Here is a 20,338-nt window from a genome sequence, read left to right as displayed (position 1 = left end):
TGCAGCATGTCCCAAAATCTGCTACTGTCACTACAGAGCATTTTACTGTACACATTAGTCTAATTTGTACTCACCAACAGGGCAACCAATCACCACACCCAGATGGCCCAGCAGGTCCTGCTCTCGGGCCACCAGGTCAGCCCAGCCATGTTTCAGTTGGTGGTCGTTGCGCTGGCTGTTGAACAGGCTTCTTAGGTGGAACAGCACCTTTGCCAACCTGAGCTTTCTAGCCTCCGTGTGATACCCCTTTATCACCCTGCCACCAGCCTCCAACATCAGGGGGAGGAAGTGGCACACCAGCCACACAAAAGCCCCCAGCTCCTCCTCACCCATTCTCTCCTGACGTGGCCTTCCCAACATCTCAACAATAATAAGGATAGGAAAGGGTAAAGAGGGAAAAACAGGAAAAGGAGGTATGAAAAGGAAACTTAAAGAACCCACCAACTGCCCAACAATACCCCAACTAACAATACCCACTAACACACTCCCAACAGTACAAAGACAAATCTAATCTCAAAAATGACAAAAACACACTTACACTGATTTACACAGACACTTTAACAAAAACAACAGATGACAATGGCAATAGCACACAAGAGACAAAAGCACAATATTCACAGACACAACTCTATACACAGCCACACAGTCTAAAAGAATCACAGACTGCAAGGTGAAAGTGAAGGGACACCCACTGTACCATTTCTGTAAACAGGATATCCTATTACATCACTTCCTGTCTCAAATGCCGTGCATTTTTATTATATTGCATGACATTTTATGACGCTTACAGGCTTTGCATCAATATTTTTTTACACATATGCTTAAAAATTCCCCCGCATTCAAGGATCAATACATTTTTAATGAAAACTCCATTTCATGGGGTGCAGTGTTGGAATTAATGCTAGGGACCAATCAATTTATTATGGGTGTGAGTGTCATTTTTTAACGTATATGCGTCATATTTTGACACACGTGTTTTTTTTACGCTTATGCATAAAAAAATCTGTCTATAACTGGTTTGTGTCATTTTCTTTTATTTAACATACATGAAGGCTATAACTATACAAAGATAGGATGTTATGACCTGCTGTGTGTGTGTTCTAATGTTTGGGCACATGTGGCAGACCACACTAATGCGGACCCTAATACTCATGTTGTTGTGCCGGATTAGCTCTCTTAACTGATGCAACAGCAACATAAACTTTTGAATAAAATTGGTATTTCCTAGTTTGAGCAGGTGTTGCATCAATAGAGGACCGCAAGGCTACGCAACTAAACAGACTCATGGCGTGTGTGTTTATGTCTGTGAATTGTCTATTTAAATTGTTGTTGTGCCTCTGTGTGAATGTCACAAGAAGTGTTTTGCATAATGTGCATGTAGCAGGTGGCACAATCCGTACACATGTGCAGTAAGTGGCACCAAGCACGTGCGGGAAGCCATTGATTTGATAGAACCCCTGTTTGGTCTCCTGCTGCTTCTGCTGTGTGTTGGGGAAGCTGTTGTGGCGGGGTGTGAGGAAGATGATGGCATCAAGTACCCTGGGAAGGAAGGTAGAGAATGAGGGCTGTGAGATCCCGGCAACCAGGGCACCAGTGGTTTGAAAAGAGCCACTTGCCAACATGTGCAGGACAGCTAGCAGATTGGTCTCTGGTGGAATCATATGGGGTGTCTGCAAGCTGGGTGCCAACTGTAGCTCAATGTGGCGCAGCAGCTGCTGTATGGCTTGCCAGTTTAGTCTGTACCTCTGGATGATGTCATGTTCCCTCTCCTGTCTTCTGCGTTGCCTTTGGGATCCCTGTTGGTGTGGTAGAAGCTGCTGCTGTTGCTCCTGTGCTCTGCGTCTTCGTGCATTCTGGATGAATAGCACCTCCATGTCTTCCTTTTTGAGCTCTGATGTTGCTTGTGTGAGTTTTCCTTAAGTACTGGTGTGTTTGCCCCATTTTAACACCTGCCCTGTCCCAGGCGTTAAATTTTGGCACAAATCAGGATTTGCGTAATTTTCTGGCTCTGCCTAACAGCCGTGCAGCATTTTTGCGAGGTTGGATAAATATGGCAAACGGGTGTTTGTCATTTTTTAGACGGGAACGCCTACCTTGCATCTCACTGACGCAAGGCGGTTTCACGCATCCAAAAAATGACGCACACTGGGATATTTTGATGTTAGACGGGTCTAGCGTCAAAGTATAAATATGGTGTTTGCACCGAATTTGCTTAAAAATAAATGACGCTAATCCGGCGCAAGGGGATTATAAATATGGGTCTTATTGTTAACTGGCAGGGAGGAAAAGGATGAAGCTTGTTTGCACCTCTTTCCTCAAAGTGCTTTTATCTTGAAGAGCATTTTTCTGCAGCCTAGTCTCAGCTAGCAGTGGTTATGGCCAGCATTTTCTTGACAGGAGATAACTGACTAATTGCAGGTAAATCACTCGTTCGTCATTCTACGGTGCGTTCAGCCTGTGCAGTTAAACAGCTCAGAGTCTTAAACACGTTCTCTCAACCGAGAGGTTTGTTAAAGCCCACATTTTCTTTTCTATAGAAGTGCAAAGGTGTGTAATCCACTTAATATTCTCTTTGAAGATGGTATATAAATAATGTTACTTACCTTTCTTTGTCTGAATGTTGTTTCTGTATTCAAATCAGTGAAGGTTTTACCTTCTTTATTTTTATTACGTCGAGCATAGCAGCGCCCAAGCGCTGCTTTTCCAACATGTTGGTATCTATGTGGGTTTTTAACCACGCCCACCTCACATCCATCACTACCACTCGTTCATCGGCGTGCCTTTCAAAAATCCTTTGATGACATTGTTAAATGATTTATATTTGTCCCTCTTTGTGGCGGTTTTGTTACCACCTTGGCTATCGACCTTGTTACATGGATAATTGCATGTTTGTCAATATGTTTGACTGCGAGCAAACTTCTTTTTCCTTTTGCGTCTCTCCTTCACCCTCACGGCGGCTGAGGCGCTTTGAATTGGCTTGCTTATGTCAACTTTTTTACTTTTCATTTTCAATTTGTGTGGCAAGAAAAGTTCAATTAGGAATTTAAAACGCTAATAGCTCTAACGCCAGCAAACGCAATACACGTTGTTTCTGAATGGAAGCCAAAATAAGCATTTGCAATGCAATAGGTCTCACAATTTCTTGAGTTAGACCTATTGACATTCTAAAGTCAGAACTGGACTTTTCTGGCCACATAAATTGGTCAACCCTGTCTCATAATTTTGTCTTTTCCTGCCATGTTTTGGTGGTCACTGGCGGCTACTGACATCAGAAACGTCTGAACAGAAATTGGAAAATAAGGCTGGAGAAGTATTTTCTTTTTATTTTAACAGTGTGAAAAGTCTTGCAAGAGTTCTTTCCTCACATTTCAACAAAGCTCTAATGAAGTTATCAATAGCATAGCAGCCTCAGAAGATGTATGGCCCCAATAAAGGAAAAAAAGCAATGCCCTGTGAGCGATGTCCTGAGTGCTGGCAGGGAGGGGCCCTGGAGAGAGAGACTGTGAGGTAAAGCAAGTTTCACATCATTGCTTCTAGGTTTAGCTACATTCTACCAGAAAGAGCATATTGTTGCTTTTGTGAGCAGTGAGCTAAACAGTTGTGTGTTTCTTTTGTAAAATAAGCTTATTTTAGGAGCTGAGCTAAAACGAGGACAGCACTGAAGTAAAGCCAAAACAAATGTCAGTGACATGGGAGGAGGTGTGAGGAATGGAATGCTGCAACAAAACAGGCAGCTACCAGCCTAGAACACCCACAGTGAAAAGGCAGCAACAAAGATATAACAAAACAAGCATTTGTAATGCAATGGCCTCACGTTTGCTCGAGTTAGAGCTATTAGCGTTGTAAACTCCTAACCGGACTTGGTTTACCACATAAACTGGAAATGAAAAGAGAAACTGTTTCATATAAGTGAGCCCCAAAGCAAACACACAGAAAGAACAGGAAGTTAGCTCGCAGTGAAACGTATCAGCAAAAGTGCAATTATCTATGTAACAGGACCGATGTCAAGCAAAGCTCGCGACTACTGCCCAGCGAGATTGCGGTGCTTACAAAACAAAGAGAAAAATGAGTCCAGAAACCATACTGAAAACATGGAGCCTCTACTGTTTTCAGTAGTTGGCCGATGCGCTCCAGGATGGCTAAACACTGGAAAGGGCATAACAAATGCATGCCTTTCACTAATCAAATCAAGAAAATTTAAAAAGGAAAGCCCACGAACCAACCAAACTGATGGACTTGGAGAGATAACAGGGACAGAGTGCTTAGCGCGCACAACCCTAAAAAGTCAGTCTCGGCAATAGATAAAGAAACCAAAGTGGAATAATACAGTGGCTAGTCACTGCTCTGAAACAGAAGGAGAGAGGAAAAAGGCAGAATTGACCACTAGCAAGCAAGAATTTGTAAAGGACACTGCAACCAACAATTTAAATCGTTTTAAGACATAAGAAGTATACTAAAACTATATACAAGATCAAACGCTTATGTTTGACCTAAACAGAGGAAGTTCTTTGGCTGTTCTCTTTACTTCCTGTACTGTTTTCTTCTACACTTCCAATTTTATCAGTTTAAACAGGAGTCCATTATTTATCTGACATACTTTTAATGATTAGATGAGTAGTAACTGTATTTTGCAAATATTAACAATTAAATTGAGTATATTCAAATCTTAAAAATAACTGCCATGAGTTCATCGGGGGGGGGGGGGGGGGGGGGGGGGGAGAGAACACACACACACACACACACACACACACACACACACACACACACACACACACACACACACACACACACACACACACACACACACACACACACACACACACACACACACACACACACACACACACACACACACACACCCCCCCCCCCCCCCCCCCCCCCCAATCACCTCTTTGGTCTCCTGAAGGTGTGCTGCTGCTCACTATGAGGAAGCATAGCGAAAAGCAGACAACCTATTCCTGTCTCCTTCCAGGGAAAAGGGTTCTCCAGAGTTTTCCTGTGCATCCTGTCTGTTTCCTCTTCCTGTTCATCTCCCAGCTTTGATTCAGAGAGTTTAAATCTGGAACAATGAGAGGGAAATATATTCAGGAAGAATTTCTATTTCCTCTAATTTACAGTTACCTGTCGATGAGGAACAACCTACTACTAGGGGTGACTGCTTCAGATCATTTATTCAGCCAGGTTTTCCAAGGTTTCCAGTGAATTCTGCTATCCACAGGCTCCTTCAAGGGAGTGTAGAGATGCAGAGAATACATCAGTTCCCAGGTTTATAGGAAGGCTGTACTCTGTAGCTAGGGAGAGGTGGATCATACTCAAAACCAAGATCCATTACTGTCTAGTCTGACAGGCCAAGCAGCTAAGTTAATATTATGAGATGAGGTGGTTATCCCAGACCCTGTGGACAAAAGAGTAGAATCTTCTTGAAAGAACTTAGGCCCTCATTACAACCCTGGCGGTCAGTGTAAAAGCGGTGGTAATACCGCCAACAGGCCAGCGGTAAAAAAAATTGAATTTGGACCATGGCGGTTATCGCCATCCAAAACCGCCACTTTAACGCACCGACTGCCAGGGTGGTAACGGCTGCCACAATCCGACCCTCGGGATTACGACCCAGCCTACCACTATGGTTTTCGTGCCAAAGATACCGCCACGAAAACCATGGCGGTAGGCACTATCAGGGTAGGGATCTCCCCCGGCCCCATCCCACTCCCCCTCCCAAGATTACTCCTCCACTCTCCCCCTCCTGCCTCCGCACATATACACACCCACACACGCACCCATATACACACATGCACACAAGCATACCCACCACCCCCCATGCATGCACACATACATACCCACACCAATATACCTTGTCTCACACATGCATTCACAACACAAAACTCACAATCACTCATTCACACATGCATCTTACACAACTCACACCTGCATGCACACATACCAGTACATACACACACAGCCTCCCCCCCACATACACACAACACCCCCCAACACCCTCTCCGGTCAGAGAACCTGACTTACCTGCTTGCAGGGGGTCCTCCGGCTGCTCTGCAGCGCTGCTGTCAGCAGCAGTGTCCGGCAGTAAAACACCGCCAGGCCGTATCCTTGCTCCTGATACGGTCAGCGGTATTTTGCTGGCTTGGTGGTGCCGCTATCAGCAGCGCCTCCTTACCGCTGTCCGACGTTATGACCGTCGGCCATGACTGTCTGGCGGAATACCGTCGGCGGTCATGATACCGGTAGATGGCTGGTAGCTACGGCGGCAGTGTATTGGCAGCTGTCGCCGTGGCAGTAGGCGGTCGATACCGCCAATGTTGAAATGAGGGCCTTATTCTGGTCTGAATGAAGGTTTAAGTGCTGGGATATATTCAGTATACACTACTCAATCATTATCCAAAGACTTCAGACCTTGAACTTAGCAATTTAAGAGGGGGATAGTTCAGCTCAAATCTTCAGGAGGTAATTCCAAGAATGCCCAATGAAATAATCAGCACTCCTGACCGTGCCAACGTGGGTCTGGTAGAAAATGCCTTTGGTGGTATGTTATTCTAATTTCTTAACATTTGGCAGAATCTGATGAAAGAAGGTCGGGAACTTCATGTTGTCTCCCTGGGCTATTCTTTGGCGTTTCAAACCCTACCTCAAAAAGATTGCTTCTTCCTGTCATTCCTTCCCAGAAACTCAGCAGAGAGACTGCTACTCAAGGGTCGGGGGGATATCATTGATTGGCAGGATCAGGGGAGAGATGTTTTTTTTCTTCTTTTTCCTATGCTTACTTGTGCTGATTTGTGATGCATTATTGTGAGCTCTATTAGTCTCTTTTCTTTTGTTACATGCAATCCTCTAGGGCATGTTCAGTGTATCAAATGCAGAACACAAAGAGACTGGCACTGCAAGAGAAAATAATAAGCTTAGTCAGGAAAGGATGTATGGGTCTCCTTCCTCTTCATGAGAGGTGTCCGGGTTGGTACTCTCCAGTATTCTTAGTGAAGAAATCTTAGGGAGAATATTGTCTAATGATAGACCTGAAAGATCTGAACACCTTCCTTAAGACAATCTCAAAATGAATTATTTGCAGCAAGTAAACTTATTAGATCATCAAGGGGATTTCTGGCATCCCTGGATTTTCAACACTGGAAATCTCAGGTCATACCATTCGGTTTGAAGGCATCTCTCACGGTGTTCGCCAAAGAGTTTTTAACTCCAGAGTTTGCTATTCTGCACAAGAATAACATGCACATTCAACCCTCTCTACACTATCTCCTCATAATTTCCAATTCTTCCCAGAGTTTGCAACTGGAAATTTCCCAGTTGGTACAGACTTTGAGGTATTTTGGGTTCCTAATCAACCTGGAAACCTCACACAGCTTGGTTTACATTGGAGCCCAGTTTTAAGTGGATGTCTGGCTCTTGTGTCTCCCTGTGGAAAGAAAGATTAAGGAGCAGATTTATGAAAAGTGGCGCTGCACCTAGTGCAGCAAAATTTTTCTTGTGCCCCTTAACACCACCAGGTGTGCACTGTTATCATTTTTAACGCTAGTCTGGTGCTTTGCAGGATTAGCATAAAAAATGTGGGCGCTAATCCTGCAATGCACCCAGAGGCCCATTGAAAAAAATGGGAGCCTCCCTTTAACGCCACATTAGCATAAAAAATTACGCTAATGTGGCATTGGAACGCCCGTAGGCTATCTTAATTCATGGCCTAAGTTGGTCCAGAGACTGTTGGTGCTTTTTAGTAGCCTTGCAGCTACATTATGAATGAATATAATATGTAAAACTGATTGTAGTGGTGGAAATTAATGAGGCGTTCACTTAACAGAATGCAGGCAGAAATTGGTGTCACCTGAGCCTACAGCTGAATCCATAGACTGTGTTGGAAATTTCTCACTAACCTGTTATATTACCTTTTCTTCCTTCTTTTAGGTGTCATCCTTGGTAAAGACGGTGGTGCCATTTCGCAGATGATCTGGCCATTCCGCTTTGGCCTGGGAGGCCCCATTGGCTCTGGATGCCAGTACTTCCCATGGATTCATGTGGCTGACATGGCGGGAGTCATCACCTATGCTATGGAGACAGAAGCAGTGCATGGGGTTCTAAATGGGGTGGCCCCAAGCACAGTCACAAATGCAGAGTTTGCCCAGTCCTTTGCCTTAGTCCTAAGGCGTCCGGCTTTCATCCCCCTTCCAGAATTTGCTGTCAATGCAGTTTTTGGGAGGGAACGTGGTGTCATTCTCCTGGAGGGTCAGAAGGTTATTCCCAAGAGAACGCTAGCAACTGGTTATAAATTTTCATTCCCAGATCTTTCCTCTGCCCTTAAAGACATTGTGTCCTAAGGAAATGGACTACTTGTGGACACATAACTTGGAAGCTTGACCAGATTGCATTTCCACCTCAGGCTCTAAGCTAAGCAGGGTGCAGGTTTCTCTGCAAAGGTCCCTCCCTTTTTCCTGTGAATAATTTATTTGCAATCTTGGTGTGCTTTTATCCTCCCCAGAGAGCCCAAGTTTCCTTGATTTTTAAGGAGTTGGTCAGACTGGCTGTCAGTTTTCCGAATTCTATTGTAAAACCCCTTACACATTAAAATGTATCAACACATCAGCTATTGCCCTCTAAATACTGATTTCTCCCAGGACCATGTCCAAAATTGCTTACTTTTTAAATAAACATGCATGCTATGCTCGGTGACTTTACTCCAGCTGCTTCTGCGAGACATTCTCCATGTCAGATGAGGCACCTTACAGATAAACTACACAATTTGGACTCAAAGTCGTTTAATGTTAAAAACGTATTTAAAACATTTCAGTTTACAATTTAACACAAATGCAATGGAATGTTTCTTTCAATAAAATCAGCATTAAAATCAGAGGTTTTATGATCAAGTTGGCTTTCTTTTTTTATGTTGATCCTTCTTTGTTGCTCTGTACCTATTTCATGCAGCTGAAATTGTCTGGTACGTACCCGACTTTAACATAATTGTCCCCTATGTCCCCACGAGCAATTGTAATGAGGTCATTAAAACTTAATGTGAAACTTTGAAAGAATTCTTCAGTCTCTAAAAACATGTTTTATCACACTGTTTCTGCAGTAGCATATGACAAGATTTACAAGACCCAACACTTACACAAATACCTCTTTGAGCTGCGAGATTGAAGAACAGTGCTCGTTCACCCAACATTAATGGAAAGGGTGGCAGCTCAAAACTCTTACTTGGGCTTACCAGGCACCCCCTTTGCCCTTTATTTGCTCTTTGAACTTTGGTTGATGATGCCTTATGCCAGCCCCACTGAAGCGTTTTCAGACCCCAAGAATTATGTGTTCAGCCGTGTTAGACGGAGCTGGAGAGGCGCTGATGTCTGCATCCTGAGGCTAATAATATTCTAAAATCTCTGTCTCATTCCTCTTGCCACACTACATAAGAACTAAACTTTGTATCTACATCTGGTTAACCATGTCTGTATCACAGAATCCAGCTTTTTGAGAGCTGATACTTCTCACTGACATGCCAGAGATCCACCTCTGCGTGCCACAAGACATTTGGTTTCTCACATAAGCTTGGCTTTCTTTTCTGCATGTCAAAATGTGCCTTGCTTCAGACTGTGGAATACGAAGCAGAGGTTAGTAGACTTGCATTTAGAAACTAGGCCACAGTGTAATTCTGACTGCATTATTTTACTGCTGAGCCCTATGATCTGAATTCAGGATGCGCAGAACTAAAATTACGAGCCAGTTCAGATGCAGCATCAAACCTATTCAAGTTCTGCATCCTTAACTAGCAAAGGATGCATAGGTCATCAAAGAAAGTGCCATGGCTTTGTTAATGTAGCCCTATAGAAGTAGGATGTCCCTTTACGTAAGAGGAAATTCATCTTCAGGAAAGGTGTTCCTTTCTAGAAAGGTGGCTGGTGGCATTCATGATTTTAGGTTAAGTATCATTTCAGAAAGCTTGTTGAGGTCTCGCTCGCACTGTTCATTCTGTAGCACAAAGTCCACCTCCTGCTGTGTGAAGATGGGAAGGAGCTGCTGGCGAAGCATGGCAGTCTCACGCTTTCGACGTGGCAAGCACTTCTCCACTTCCTCCTCCATCTTCTCATTTAATGGAAGCCCTCCTGCCTTCCGATCACGCAAGTGGAAGACCTCTGTCTGCGAGGATGCACGGGGGACAGTGTGAGATGTCCTGTGGCTCACAGACGAGTGGGACTTGAAAACCTTGGTTCTGTAAAACAATACAATTGTGGTAAATATCTATTGAAGCTAATTGCAATACAAATCAAATGGTACTAAAACAAGAATCGTGCAACACAACCCATCCGCTTCACAATGTATGTCACCAAAGTTATCTAAAATTCTAATAAATATACAAGTAAAACCTAGCAATGATTCTGTGTACACCTTTTCTGCAGCATAGCATCTATCGTATTCACAGATGATTATTGTAGGCATTGGATGGGAAAATGAGAGACCCTAAATACCTCCCAGCCTCCCTACTTTAGGAGGAACTTCCAACAACAGACGACAGTGGTGTGCATTCTTACAAGCCTGGTTCCATCTACAGAGTGCTGCCTCAAGTGTAACAATCAGCAGAGGTGCACTAGCAGAAATAGTATTGCCATGGGCACAGTGGGTGGGCCATATCCCCTCCTAAACAATTCTTGACTCATACGTTTATGGACCTACAATGATCCTCTGGGTGACCGATATGGACAGTGACATTGCAGTGATTTATGTGTCCTGAGTGAACGGATGAATTATAAGCAGGTTCAGACAGACTTTGCACCAGGGTTTCTATGAATGCTACTTTAGCTTTACTGATAGCTGTAAAGAAAGGATGTCATGTAAGGAAACTATAGAGCGTAGCTGTCCTCCCCAGGTAGAACCTAGGCATTCGTGGTTATTTGAGTCCAACAATGCAAGCAAAGTGTTGTGGACCTCTTGAGCTGAAGTGAGGAAAAAGTTAGAGCCTCAGGGAAGCCATTGAGAAGTCCTAAGACTTGTTGAAGCCTCTGAAACAACTCCTCCTGGACTGAGGCTGTAGCTGCTGTAGATGCGGGGCAGAAAGGGGGCTTGAAAAAGCATTGCCTCTTTGAAGGAGTAGTGGGATCTGCCATGGCACTTAGATTTGGTTGTGACCTACTGCTGAAGAACCTGGTCAGTGGAGGGACTGAAGAAGTTTTTGATCTCCAATGTGAGACAAGGGACCTTTTTCCATGTCCCCCAGGGAACAGGTCAAAGATTTTCATCCATGCATGTTGATCATCCTGTGTCAAATTTCTGACAGAAGTGTTCATGAGACTGTGGTACATCAGTATTTTCTGATCAGCAGCTTTTTGACTAGGTTAAGTGTAAACATATACATCTTACCACAAATTGGAAGCAAAGCTGAATAGCAAACGTGCCACACATTTAGCCCACATTGTGACAACACTGACCTGCCTGAGCAACGGACTTTGTTGCTACTTGTCTCTTTTTTTCCATGTGGGAGAATGGCATCTTAACTTTGAGGAAAATTGGCATACGCATGATATGTTAAGCAATAGGATTCCTCTAAACAATATTTGGGTGTCTACTATATGTGGGTTAGAGGCTTTGAGGAGGAGTTGACTCAGACTGTATTTTTTCAGACAACATGAGCCTGTATGAGGACTGGTTTGGGTGAAGAGTTGAGAAAACACAGTACCCGCAAAGCGTACATATCTTCAGTCTCTGGTGTGAGTGGCTGGTGTCTCGGCACACAGTACTTCAAGGCAGACACAAGCACCAAATAGTACCATTTGGTTAGGTGAAGTCACCTCGGTTGATGTTCTTTCCAACGTTCACTGAAATCAGCTGCTTGTGTAGAGGTGGCAAGGGACATGGTCAGATGGAGTCTCAGCTGACCATGATGATTTAACGGGAAGTGTGGCCAGACGAGTCAGCTAACAATTCTTGCAGCGACAAATGCAGGTTCTATATGGATTCGGAACAATCACTTGTGTCTGCAAGTGTGCAAATACTGCCTTGACCAAGGAAACCGCAAACCCTAGAGGAGCCAGGGTAACCTTCCTGGTCTTCAGTGAGGCATTCAAGATAGCTAGTTTTTAATTTAAGACGTTTTCAAGCCTGCATAGCTACCGTTTAAGGAGGATCAGTGCACTTGTGTTCTCTGAGATGAGAGGACAGGAGGAGGTGGGGGGTCTTATTTTTCTCAACATTGATAGTTGTTTTTTGTGAGTTTTTCTTTTGTCATATTGTTGTAGTCTAGATTTTTATCTGCAAAAGAGATTTAAACATGGGTGTGGTGCATCCATACAGCGTATGTGGTGAAGGCACATCATGGGTAAGCTCATCTGAGCCTGGACGACTCCAGGTCTTTCTGGAATAGAATTAAAGTTAAGAGCAAAGCATTCATGTTCCCAACGTGCTCCCTTCAATTCATTTATAAGAATACTAACTTTTGCAAATGCACTCCAGCTTACACTGAAGGCCCTTTTTCTTTAACTGCGAGTTCTCGTGTCTGCAGGGCACTATTTCAGGCTTGGTAGATACGCCTATAGGGACACAAGTAAACCAGTTATCTTGGAAGTCCCACCACTTCAAGAATGGATCAGCCCATTCAGATAGTCATCACAGAATTTTGGTCAAACACAACAAATCCAGAAATAGAGATTGCTGCTCCCCAAAACTGTAATAATACACCGCTTCATTTTGCAAGCAAGACTAGTAGAGGTGTCACTATAATGTTTAACTGAAAAATATAGTTGCAGTATTCTGGATTTCTTTTTTGTTTAATTGACCGCTATGGGATTCTTGTCTTTCATATTGTTCAAAACCCAGCATTCTCCTCGGACATTTCAGTTTTTAGTTTGGAGCTACTCCTGCAGAGTACATAGAGGCCCAGTGTATTTAATGGCAAGCCCCCTTTTAACACCTGCTCTGAGCAGGCATTAAAAGTGCTTGGAAAAAAATGACGCAAGTAAATCTGTTGGATTTTCTTGAGCCATTTTTTTCAGACCCCCTAACGGGGGAACGCCCGCTTTGCAGACATTAAGCCAGGAGAAGGCATAAGGAGGGCAAAGGATTACAAAGGGACGCAATGCATGCATTGCACCACTTTGTAAATATGGCACAGCGTTTTTTGCCTTCTAACGCCACATTAGCATCAAAAAATGATGCTAATGTGGCATTAGAATGGCACTAGGGGCTCTTAAATATGCCCCTGAGCCTCCAAGTGCAGATCTTGGAAGCAGATCATTAGTCACAGCTTACCTGACACACTTCATTTGCCTACCACAGACTATTCAGATAATATCAGTATGGCAGACTCCCAATTGAATGGTGCTATAACACTGGCCATGATATAATAGCTCCTCTACAGAACTGCAGATCGTCCAGAAGAATAACAGCAGCTAAATGGTATACTTGTGGGGGCCAAACCCCAACAATATCTTGAACACCAAATTTTACCTTAGGCACTTCAGCTCTGTAAATCTTCTCATTGATCTAGCAACAAGTAATTACCTTCCCCGTCAATGACACAAATTAGCAGATTAAAATCATTTTAGAAACTAGGAACATTAAAAATAAAATTTTAAAATGTTTAAAAGCATTACAGGAAAAATGCATAATTTGCCATGAAGGCTCAGATACAGGATGCAGAATCATAAATCATAACAAAATCCCTAGTTAGGCAATTAAATCTCTGTAGATTCTAGTGTCAAACTCATTTACAGCATCCTAAGTGAGGAGAAGAAAGTCTCAAAATAACTAGAGAGAGTCTCAGAAGGAAAATTATCATGTAGCCCCGATCCTTCAAAACCAAGGGTTTTTATACACAGTTTATGGATCTTAATTAATAAAATTGCAAATTCAGCATAATATGATCATTTGCATTGACAAATCATAACTTACAAAAAGTTCTTAACATCCACCCACATTGAACAACAGCTTATAAAATTTTGTTTTGCACGTCTGTATTGGAACTTCTGCAGTGGAAATCCTTCAAAATGATACATCAGGTACACAATGTAAAGTTTCATTAACAATACATACATTCTATTAAAATAGTTTTTTTGCGTCCTACTACTCTGTGTTCCACAGAGACTGTGGGGAGAGAAGACTTGTAGCGTGTTGGAGATTGGGAGGGGGGAATAAGCATGATAAACAGAAAACTAAAAAGTACTTCCATTTTAAATAAAGGGTGTCTTGCACGAAAATGTGGCAAAGCCATAAATGATTAATCACACTTCTAAATGAGGTCATTAAATTGTTTTAAGTGTAATGTCCTTAGTTCATCGGTTACAACCATATGCGTCCTTCCCGCTCTGATTATTGTTTAATAATCCCTATAACCCAAATACTAAACAATACTGTTTGTTGACACTTTCATCTTCTCAAAATAATTAAACATTCTACTTAAAATGCTTTAATTGTTGATACATTCAATGCTTAGTCATCCATTTTCACATCCACTGACCTTTCTCTTCTTTCCGATTTATTAGTGCTCTTGGTCCTACTATTATGTCTACTAATAACATAAACCTTGTAGTCTCTAATAATTTTTGCTAGAGAAATAGAGTAATTACACAAATCATCAAAATCATTATAGGTGTTTATCTGGTTGGTTAGTTAATATTGGTGGTTTTGTTCTTCATTCACCTGCTTTACAAAAGCTACTTCATAACTCCATTACCTACACTCCCCCATAGCCATGGCTTTGTAAATAATCTAATTTCATGAATCAAATTAGTTATGTTAGTAATAAAAGAATCATTTGCTTCACTATAATCAGAAATGCAAGTACAACACCGGTTTCCCTTAATTACTTTACAAACTCCGCCCCCCTAATGCCAAAAGAATATCTAAAGCAAGTCAGTCCTCCATGACTACTGCTCTAATTGCCACCATCTCTACGTTCACTAATTAAGGGATAGGAGAAAGAAATACTTCATGATTGAAAATAGCAACAAAAATATCCAAAGACAAAGAATATGAAATCTCTAATTGCACGTATGTAAAACCCTCTCCAGCTAATATGGGAAAATAAATACATACACAGCACTTACTTATCTTTATGATGTCTGCATATTGTATAATCATTTTAGTATACACATTATCCTTAAAACCACCAACTAAACGCTCTTAATGTTTCATTTTAATTTCAACATTACTAACTATGTCACCTGAAACATTTCCCACAGGAATCAGTAAGCACACCAACAGGCCAACTATTAATGTTATAATTAGCAACGTCATCTCTGCAATTTTACAGCATCTGCTGTTTCTCATCTTCTTTTAAGACCAAAAATTGTTTCACAGCAAAATAAATAAATATATATATAACATTTTCTTAGAAACAATAATTTATTTCTTATTTTCTTCTTGATTCTTAATGATGAATAATAATGAAAACAAGGAAAGGAAAGGGAAAACAATCAGCTTTTCAGACTTTGTAGCATTTCATATCTCAAAAATTCAGATCAATTATGTCATAGATTTCCTAGACTTCAGGTGTCATTTCAGTTTCTTAGGCAAAAATCTTTGATTCTTTTCATGTTTATTCCCAGTCTCTATTTCACTTTACAGGGTGGCTCTTCAGTTTGTCTGTATCTGAACCACTCTTAAAACGGTACTGACTATTGTTCATTTGAAAATAATTTCTCCTCCATCTCACCTGCTGCTTTTTCCTCTGAAATTGTGGCTAGCTACACCCACTCTTTTGATTTGGGAACTCCCCTTCTGGTTGATCTTTTAGCCTCTGGTGAGTCACTCTCACTAGTGTCTGAATCAAAGTCTCTTTAGTCTCTTTCTGGTGCACAGTGCTTCCGTTTACAAGTTCTCTTTCTTGGAATGGGTTCAGATTTCTCTTTTTTAACAGCAATGTTTCAATTTTCGTTTGTCTTTGCTTTGTCTTGAACCTAATCCTGAACTCTGACTCAAATTTGCATTCTCTCAGTCTGCATTCTTCACAGTGAATCTCTTCCTCCTGAGAGGGCACATTTTCACTTCTTTGATCAGAGATAACTTCTTCTTTCTACCACTCGTGCTTAGCTCGTTTGCATGGTAGTAGCTCTTCGCTCTGATCACGCCATAACTGGACTTAAGGGTTTTCAGCCTTTTTGAACTTTCGTTTTTCTTAATTTTTTGCTCATGTCTTGGCACCTCACCTTTACCAGTTCCAGAATAATCTTCAGATTCACACTGTGACTCTAGACTTGGCTCTGAGCTTGATGAGCATACTATGTTCTTTGATCATTCACATCATCCACTGCTTCAGCTACTGATACTCTCTGTGCGAGCAGCGTGGATCCACTAAGGAACACTTGACAGAGGAATTTATTGTTAATATCACCTGAAAAGGGACTCTCCATCTTTTGTTGAGACAGCGTTTATGAACAGGATTACAGATAACCACCTAATCCCTGCATTCAGTCCGTGAAAGAGTGTATCCTTGTAGTCTTCAATTGATGCATTCACCTGACGAGACAGATTTCACCATATCAGTCAGACCTTTTCAGTAATCAAGAACAATGTCATCAGTCACTGAACCTAGTGCAGCTGAAAGTACAAAATGAAGTCTCATTGCCCGGCCCATCACTACTTGATGGGGAGACAAACCTGTCTTCCTGTTGGAAGTACTTCTCATATTCATCAAAATAAGGGGAACAACATCAGGCCATTCGATGCAGGCCTTCACCAGCTTATTCAAGAAATTGCCATTTGTGTGTTAATCTAAACCTGAAGATTATGGTAGATGACTACAATGAAATCTGTATGATCTCAAAAGCTGTGCAGATTATTTGCAACACTTCATTTGTGAAGTGTGTGCCAGGATCAGTCTCAATAGAAAGTCAGGAGCCAATATCTTGGAATCAACTCCCTCAGCAACAACTTAGCAACTAGAAGGCTATCTGCTCTTCTTGTGGGAAATCCTTCCACCCATTATGAGAGCAGGCAGACTATTTCCAAGACATAGTTGTTATAATCAGCATTATTATAATTATTAGCTTTCAGCCTGAACCTATAGTTAGAACGTTATAGTTATAAAGGATAAGTGGTACAACCCATCCCACCTCCATGCACTTTTAATGGAATATCCCTTCAGTTGAGTGTGAGGCTGCTTTAGAACGTTGAGGTGAGGAGACTAGGAACGATCGAAATGGAAAGGTGAAGCGGCAAGTGGAAACCGAATAAGGAACCTGTATTTGATCCTGTTTCTGCCTGGTTCTATTCCTAACATAAATGCCGACGAGTTGGCTGTGAAAGGGGGCAGCGTGGTTTCCACCCCTTCTGTGTACCTCTGCTTCAAGGATAAAACATTCTGCGCAGGCCCTTTGTTCCCTGAAGCCTGGAATTGTACTGATCAAACTCGCAGAGTGGATCAAGGTACTGTGTCTAATTTTATGTACATTCAAGTCTTCATCACTGGAGGGCATAGTCAGGAATACTGCCCCACCAGCTAGGAGCCCAACTACAGATCACAGCATATCTTGGGTAAAGGAAGTTTTGTCTTCCCAGACACCCGGACTCCCGCAAGAAGGAAAGAAGGTGTACGTTTCCTCAGAGGTGTGCCCTGCTTCCTCCAGCACATTTGCTTAGGCTCAAAATACTTATTTTGTAGCCATATGGTGATACACTCACCGCAGCATAGGCTCTTCAGCTTTGGTGACACGCACACCTTTTGATTACCTTAGGCGGAGCACCGTCAGATCAGCGTGTCATTAAAGTTTTCGGTGACACGCACACCCTTCGGTGCACTTCATTTCAGAATCCTTGCTCTACATGTATATTGGCTGAACATAAAGTAATCCACTATTATTAACTACACATTAAAAGTTGTTACACCTTTTCTTTTCCTTGTAAGTGTAATGGATATGAAATTGTTCGGTCGGGGTTTAGCATAACAATCGTCTTTCAGATCACACGGGGAACTATTAATAACAACAGCATTGTATGTAATACTAACTGTTATTTATCCTGTAGTGCCACCTACTGCTAAAATGGGGATATATTATTTGTTAATTATTATTGCCGCAATATTTACGTGCTAAACAATACTAAATAGTTGGACCTCGGTTCAGATCCTGGAGAAATATAAATCTTAGGGCCATATGTACGAACACATTTTCCCATAGACACAGAATGGGCAAAACTGCTTGCTACATCTGGCCCTTATTTTCTAGGTATACAAGTTATTATTGTACCAGTGTAATTTTGTGGAATGACTTCCAAACTTCAGGAAAAAAAAAAAGGAAATACTCATGTGGGTTTTGAAAAAAGTACAACATTTTCGTGAATTGGATGTTCATAAGATTTAAAGAACGTACTACACCCAACTTGAATTTTTCAGCCGGGTTAACAGTTCAGTTTTAAAACTTTCCTCCACCATGGTGGCTGCTAGTATGCTACAACCTCCTCCATTCTTAAATGAACAAGGGGAGCCCAATGAACCTTGGGACGAATGGGTGCAGGTCTTTGAGTTCTACCTTATAGCTATTGGGGGTGAAAGATTTAGCCCGATAAGAAAACAACATATTTATTACACAACCTGGGACCCCATGGCAGGAAGAATTTTGAAACTATTCCTGAACCTGAGATTATGGACAATGATGTAGATGAATACAAAATTACTTTATTAAAACGTCAAAGTCAGTATGGAACCAAGATTCACATTGCAGTGGAATGTCACAAATTCTTCACCCGTGCACAAGGCGCACAAGAAAACATAAGTTATATTGCAGCACTCCGAGGTTTAAGCAAATTCTGGGAATTTGGGAATCTTACTGATTCTTTAATAAGGGACCAACTAGTCGTATGTACAAACAGATTGAAATTTCAAGAAAAAGTATTGCAAAAACAACCAAACGTCCAGGAGGCGGCGGAAATTCCAAAATCTATAGAACACACCGCAGTGTGCTTGAAAGAAATGAAAGTCACGGCGGCAAGTGAACAAATTTCACAAATAGCAGGAGAGGAGATTGAGAAGGATATATGTAAGATTTGAAAAATGAAAATTGTCAAAGGAACAACTTGGAGCAGAATAAAACTAAGTGTTATTGTTGTGGTAGCAGTAACCACTTAGCTAACTACATTAATTGTCAAGCTAAGTTTGCCATATGTAGGAAGTGCAATAAGAAGGGCCACTTTGCCAGAAGGTGCAGGGACTTATCAAAGAACTGGAGGAAAAATGAAAGTGGTGTACCAGATGAGAATTCTCAAAGTGTAAAGAAGCTAATTTTGCAAATAAAAGAAGACAGCACAATCAACCAAGTAAAATATCCAGAGTGTGTAGTTCATTTAGATGGGAAACCTGTGAAAATGTTTGCAAACTCTTGTTCGCCATTTACGCTTATCAACATTTCCGATTTAAAGTATATGACTAACAGCAACAATCCCAATTTCGAAACCCCTGATATCTCACTCACCTAGTGGATATACTAAGGACCGGATTCCCCTTGAAGGTATGGTTCATACGTGCATCACCTTCAAAAATAGATCTACTGTTGGTAAGGTGTACATAGTACAAGAAGGTTCTAACCTCCTTGGATGGCAAATATCAAAAAGAACTAGGAATAAAATTAGATCCTAATAACTCAGAGCAAGTACTACTAGTTGATCAGTCCACGGCAAGTGAACATATATGTAATGATTTCCCAGACGTATTTTCAGACAAATTGGGACTTCTAAAACAATTTCAACACAAGAATAAATTGAAAACAAACTACAAACCCATAGTACATAAAACAAGACCTATACCGCACTTAGACCCATATTTATACTTTTTTTTAGTGGCGCATTTGCAAAAATTTTTGACCCAAAAGCAGCGCAAACTTACAAAATACAACTGTATTTTGTAAGTTTGCGTTGCTTTTGCATCAAAAAGCGGCGCAAATGCAGCACTAAAAAAGTATAAATGTGGGCCTTAATGTGGGGCCCATTAGATAAAGAGCTAAATAGACTAAGAGAATTAGATGTCCCTTCAGTTGAGTGTGAGGCTGCTTTAGAATGTTGAGGTGAGGAGACGAGGAACGATCGAAATGGAAAGGTGAAGCAGCAAGTAGAAACCGAAACAAGAGCCTGTATTTGATCCTGTGTCTGGCTGGTTCTATTCTTAACAACAGTAGTATCTGGATGAAATCTGGCTGCAGTCTTATAAATGTGCTGTAACATTTGCCATTGTTTAACATGCCATTTAAATAATCAGGGCAAGAACACTTTTAAACTCATTTATAGCACTGTGTAAAAATGCTGTGTTTTCCCAATACTTTCTAAAAATCTTAAGCATACTGTCTCTTCATGCATCAATTTGAGTATGCAAATATTTTCATTTTCAGGAGCATCAGTTAATTCATTCAAAAAGGTTTCC

The 20,338-nt window shown here is 41.6% G+C and overlaps 2 protein-coding genes across 2 annotated transcripts in view; one reads left to right on the top strand and one right to left on the bottom strand.

Annotated features, from left to right (window-relative positions):
- The window catches only part of SDR39U1 (short chain dehydrogenase/reductase family 39U member 1), a 151,878-nt gene extending 142,999 nt beyond the window's left edge, over positions 1-8,879 (top strand). The window contains exon 6 of the mRNA XM_069238296.1: positions 7,924-8,879. Coding sequence (XP_069094397.1) covers positions 7,924-8,333 — 410 coding nt within the window. The 3' untranslated portion in view covers positions 8,334-8,879. The remainder of the gene's footprint in view (positions 1-7,923) is intronic.
- LOC138299758 (NEDD4-binding protein 1-like) overlaps positions 8,755-20,338 on the bottom strand; it is a 253,504-nt gene continuing 241,920 nt past the window's right edge. Inside the window, exon 7 of the mRNA XM_069238295.1 lies at positions 8,755-10,213. Within this exon, the coding sequence (XP_069094396.1) occupies positions 9,910-10,213 (304 nt within the window). The 3' untranslated portion in view covers positions 8,755-9,909. The remainder of the gene's footprint in view (positions 10,214-20,338) is intronic.

This window comes from Pleurodeles waltl, chromosome 6, assembly GCF_031143425.1.
Source record: "Pleurodeles waltl isolate 20211129_DDA chromosome 6, aPleWal1.hap1.20221129, whole genome shotgun sequence".
Taxonomy (NCBI): domain Eukaryota; kingdom Metazoa; phylum Chordata; class Amphibia; order Caudata; family Salamandridae; genus Pleurodeles; species Pleurodeles waltl.
This window is presented reverse-complemented; position numbering and strand designations above follow the sequence as displayed.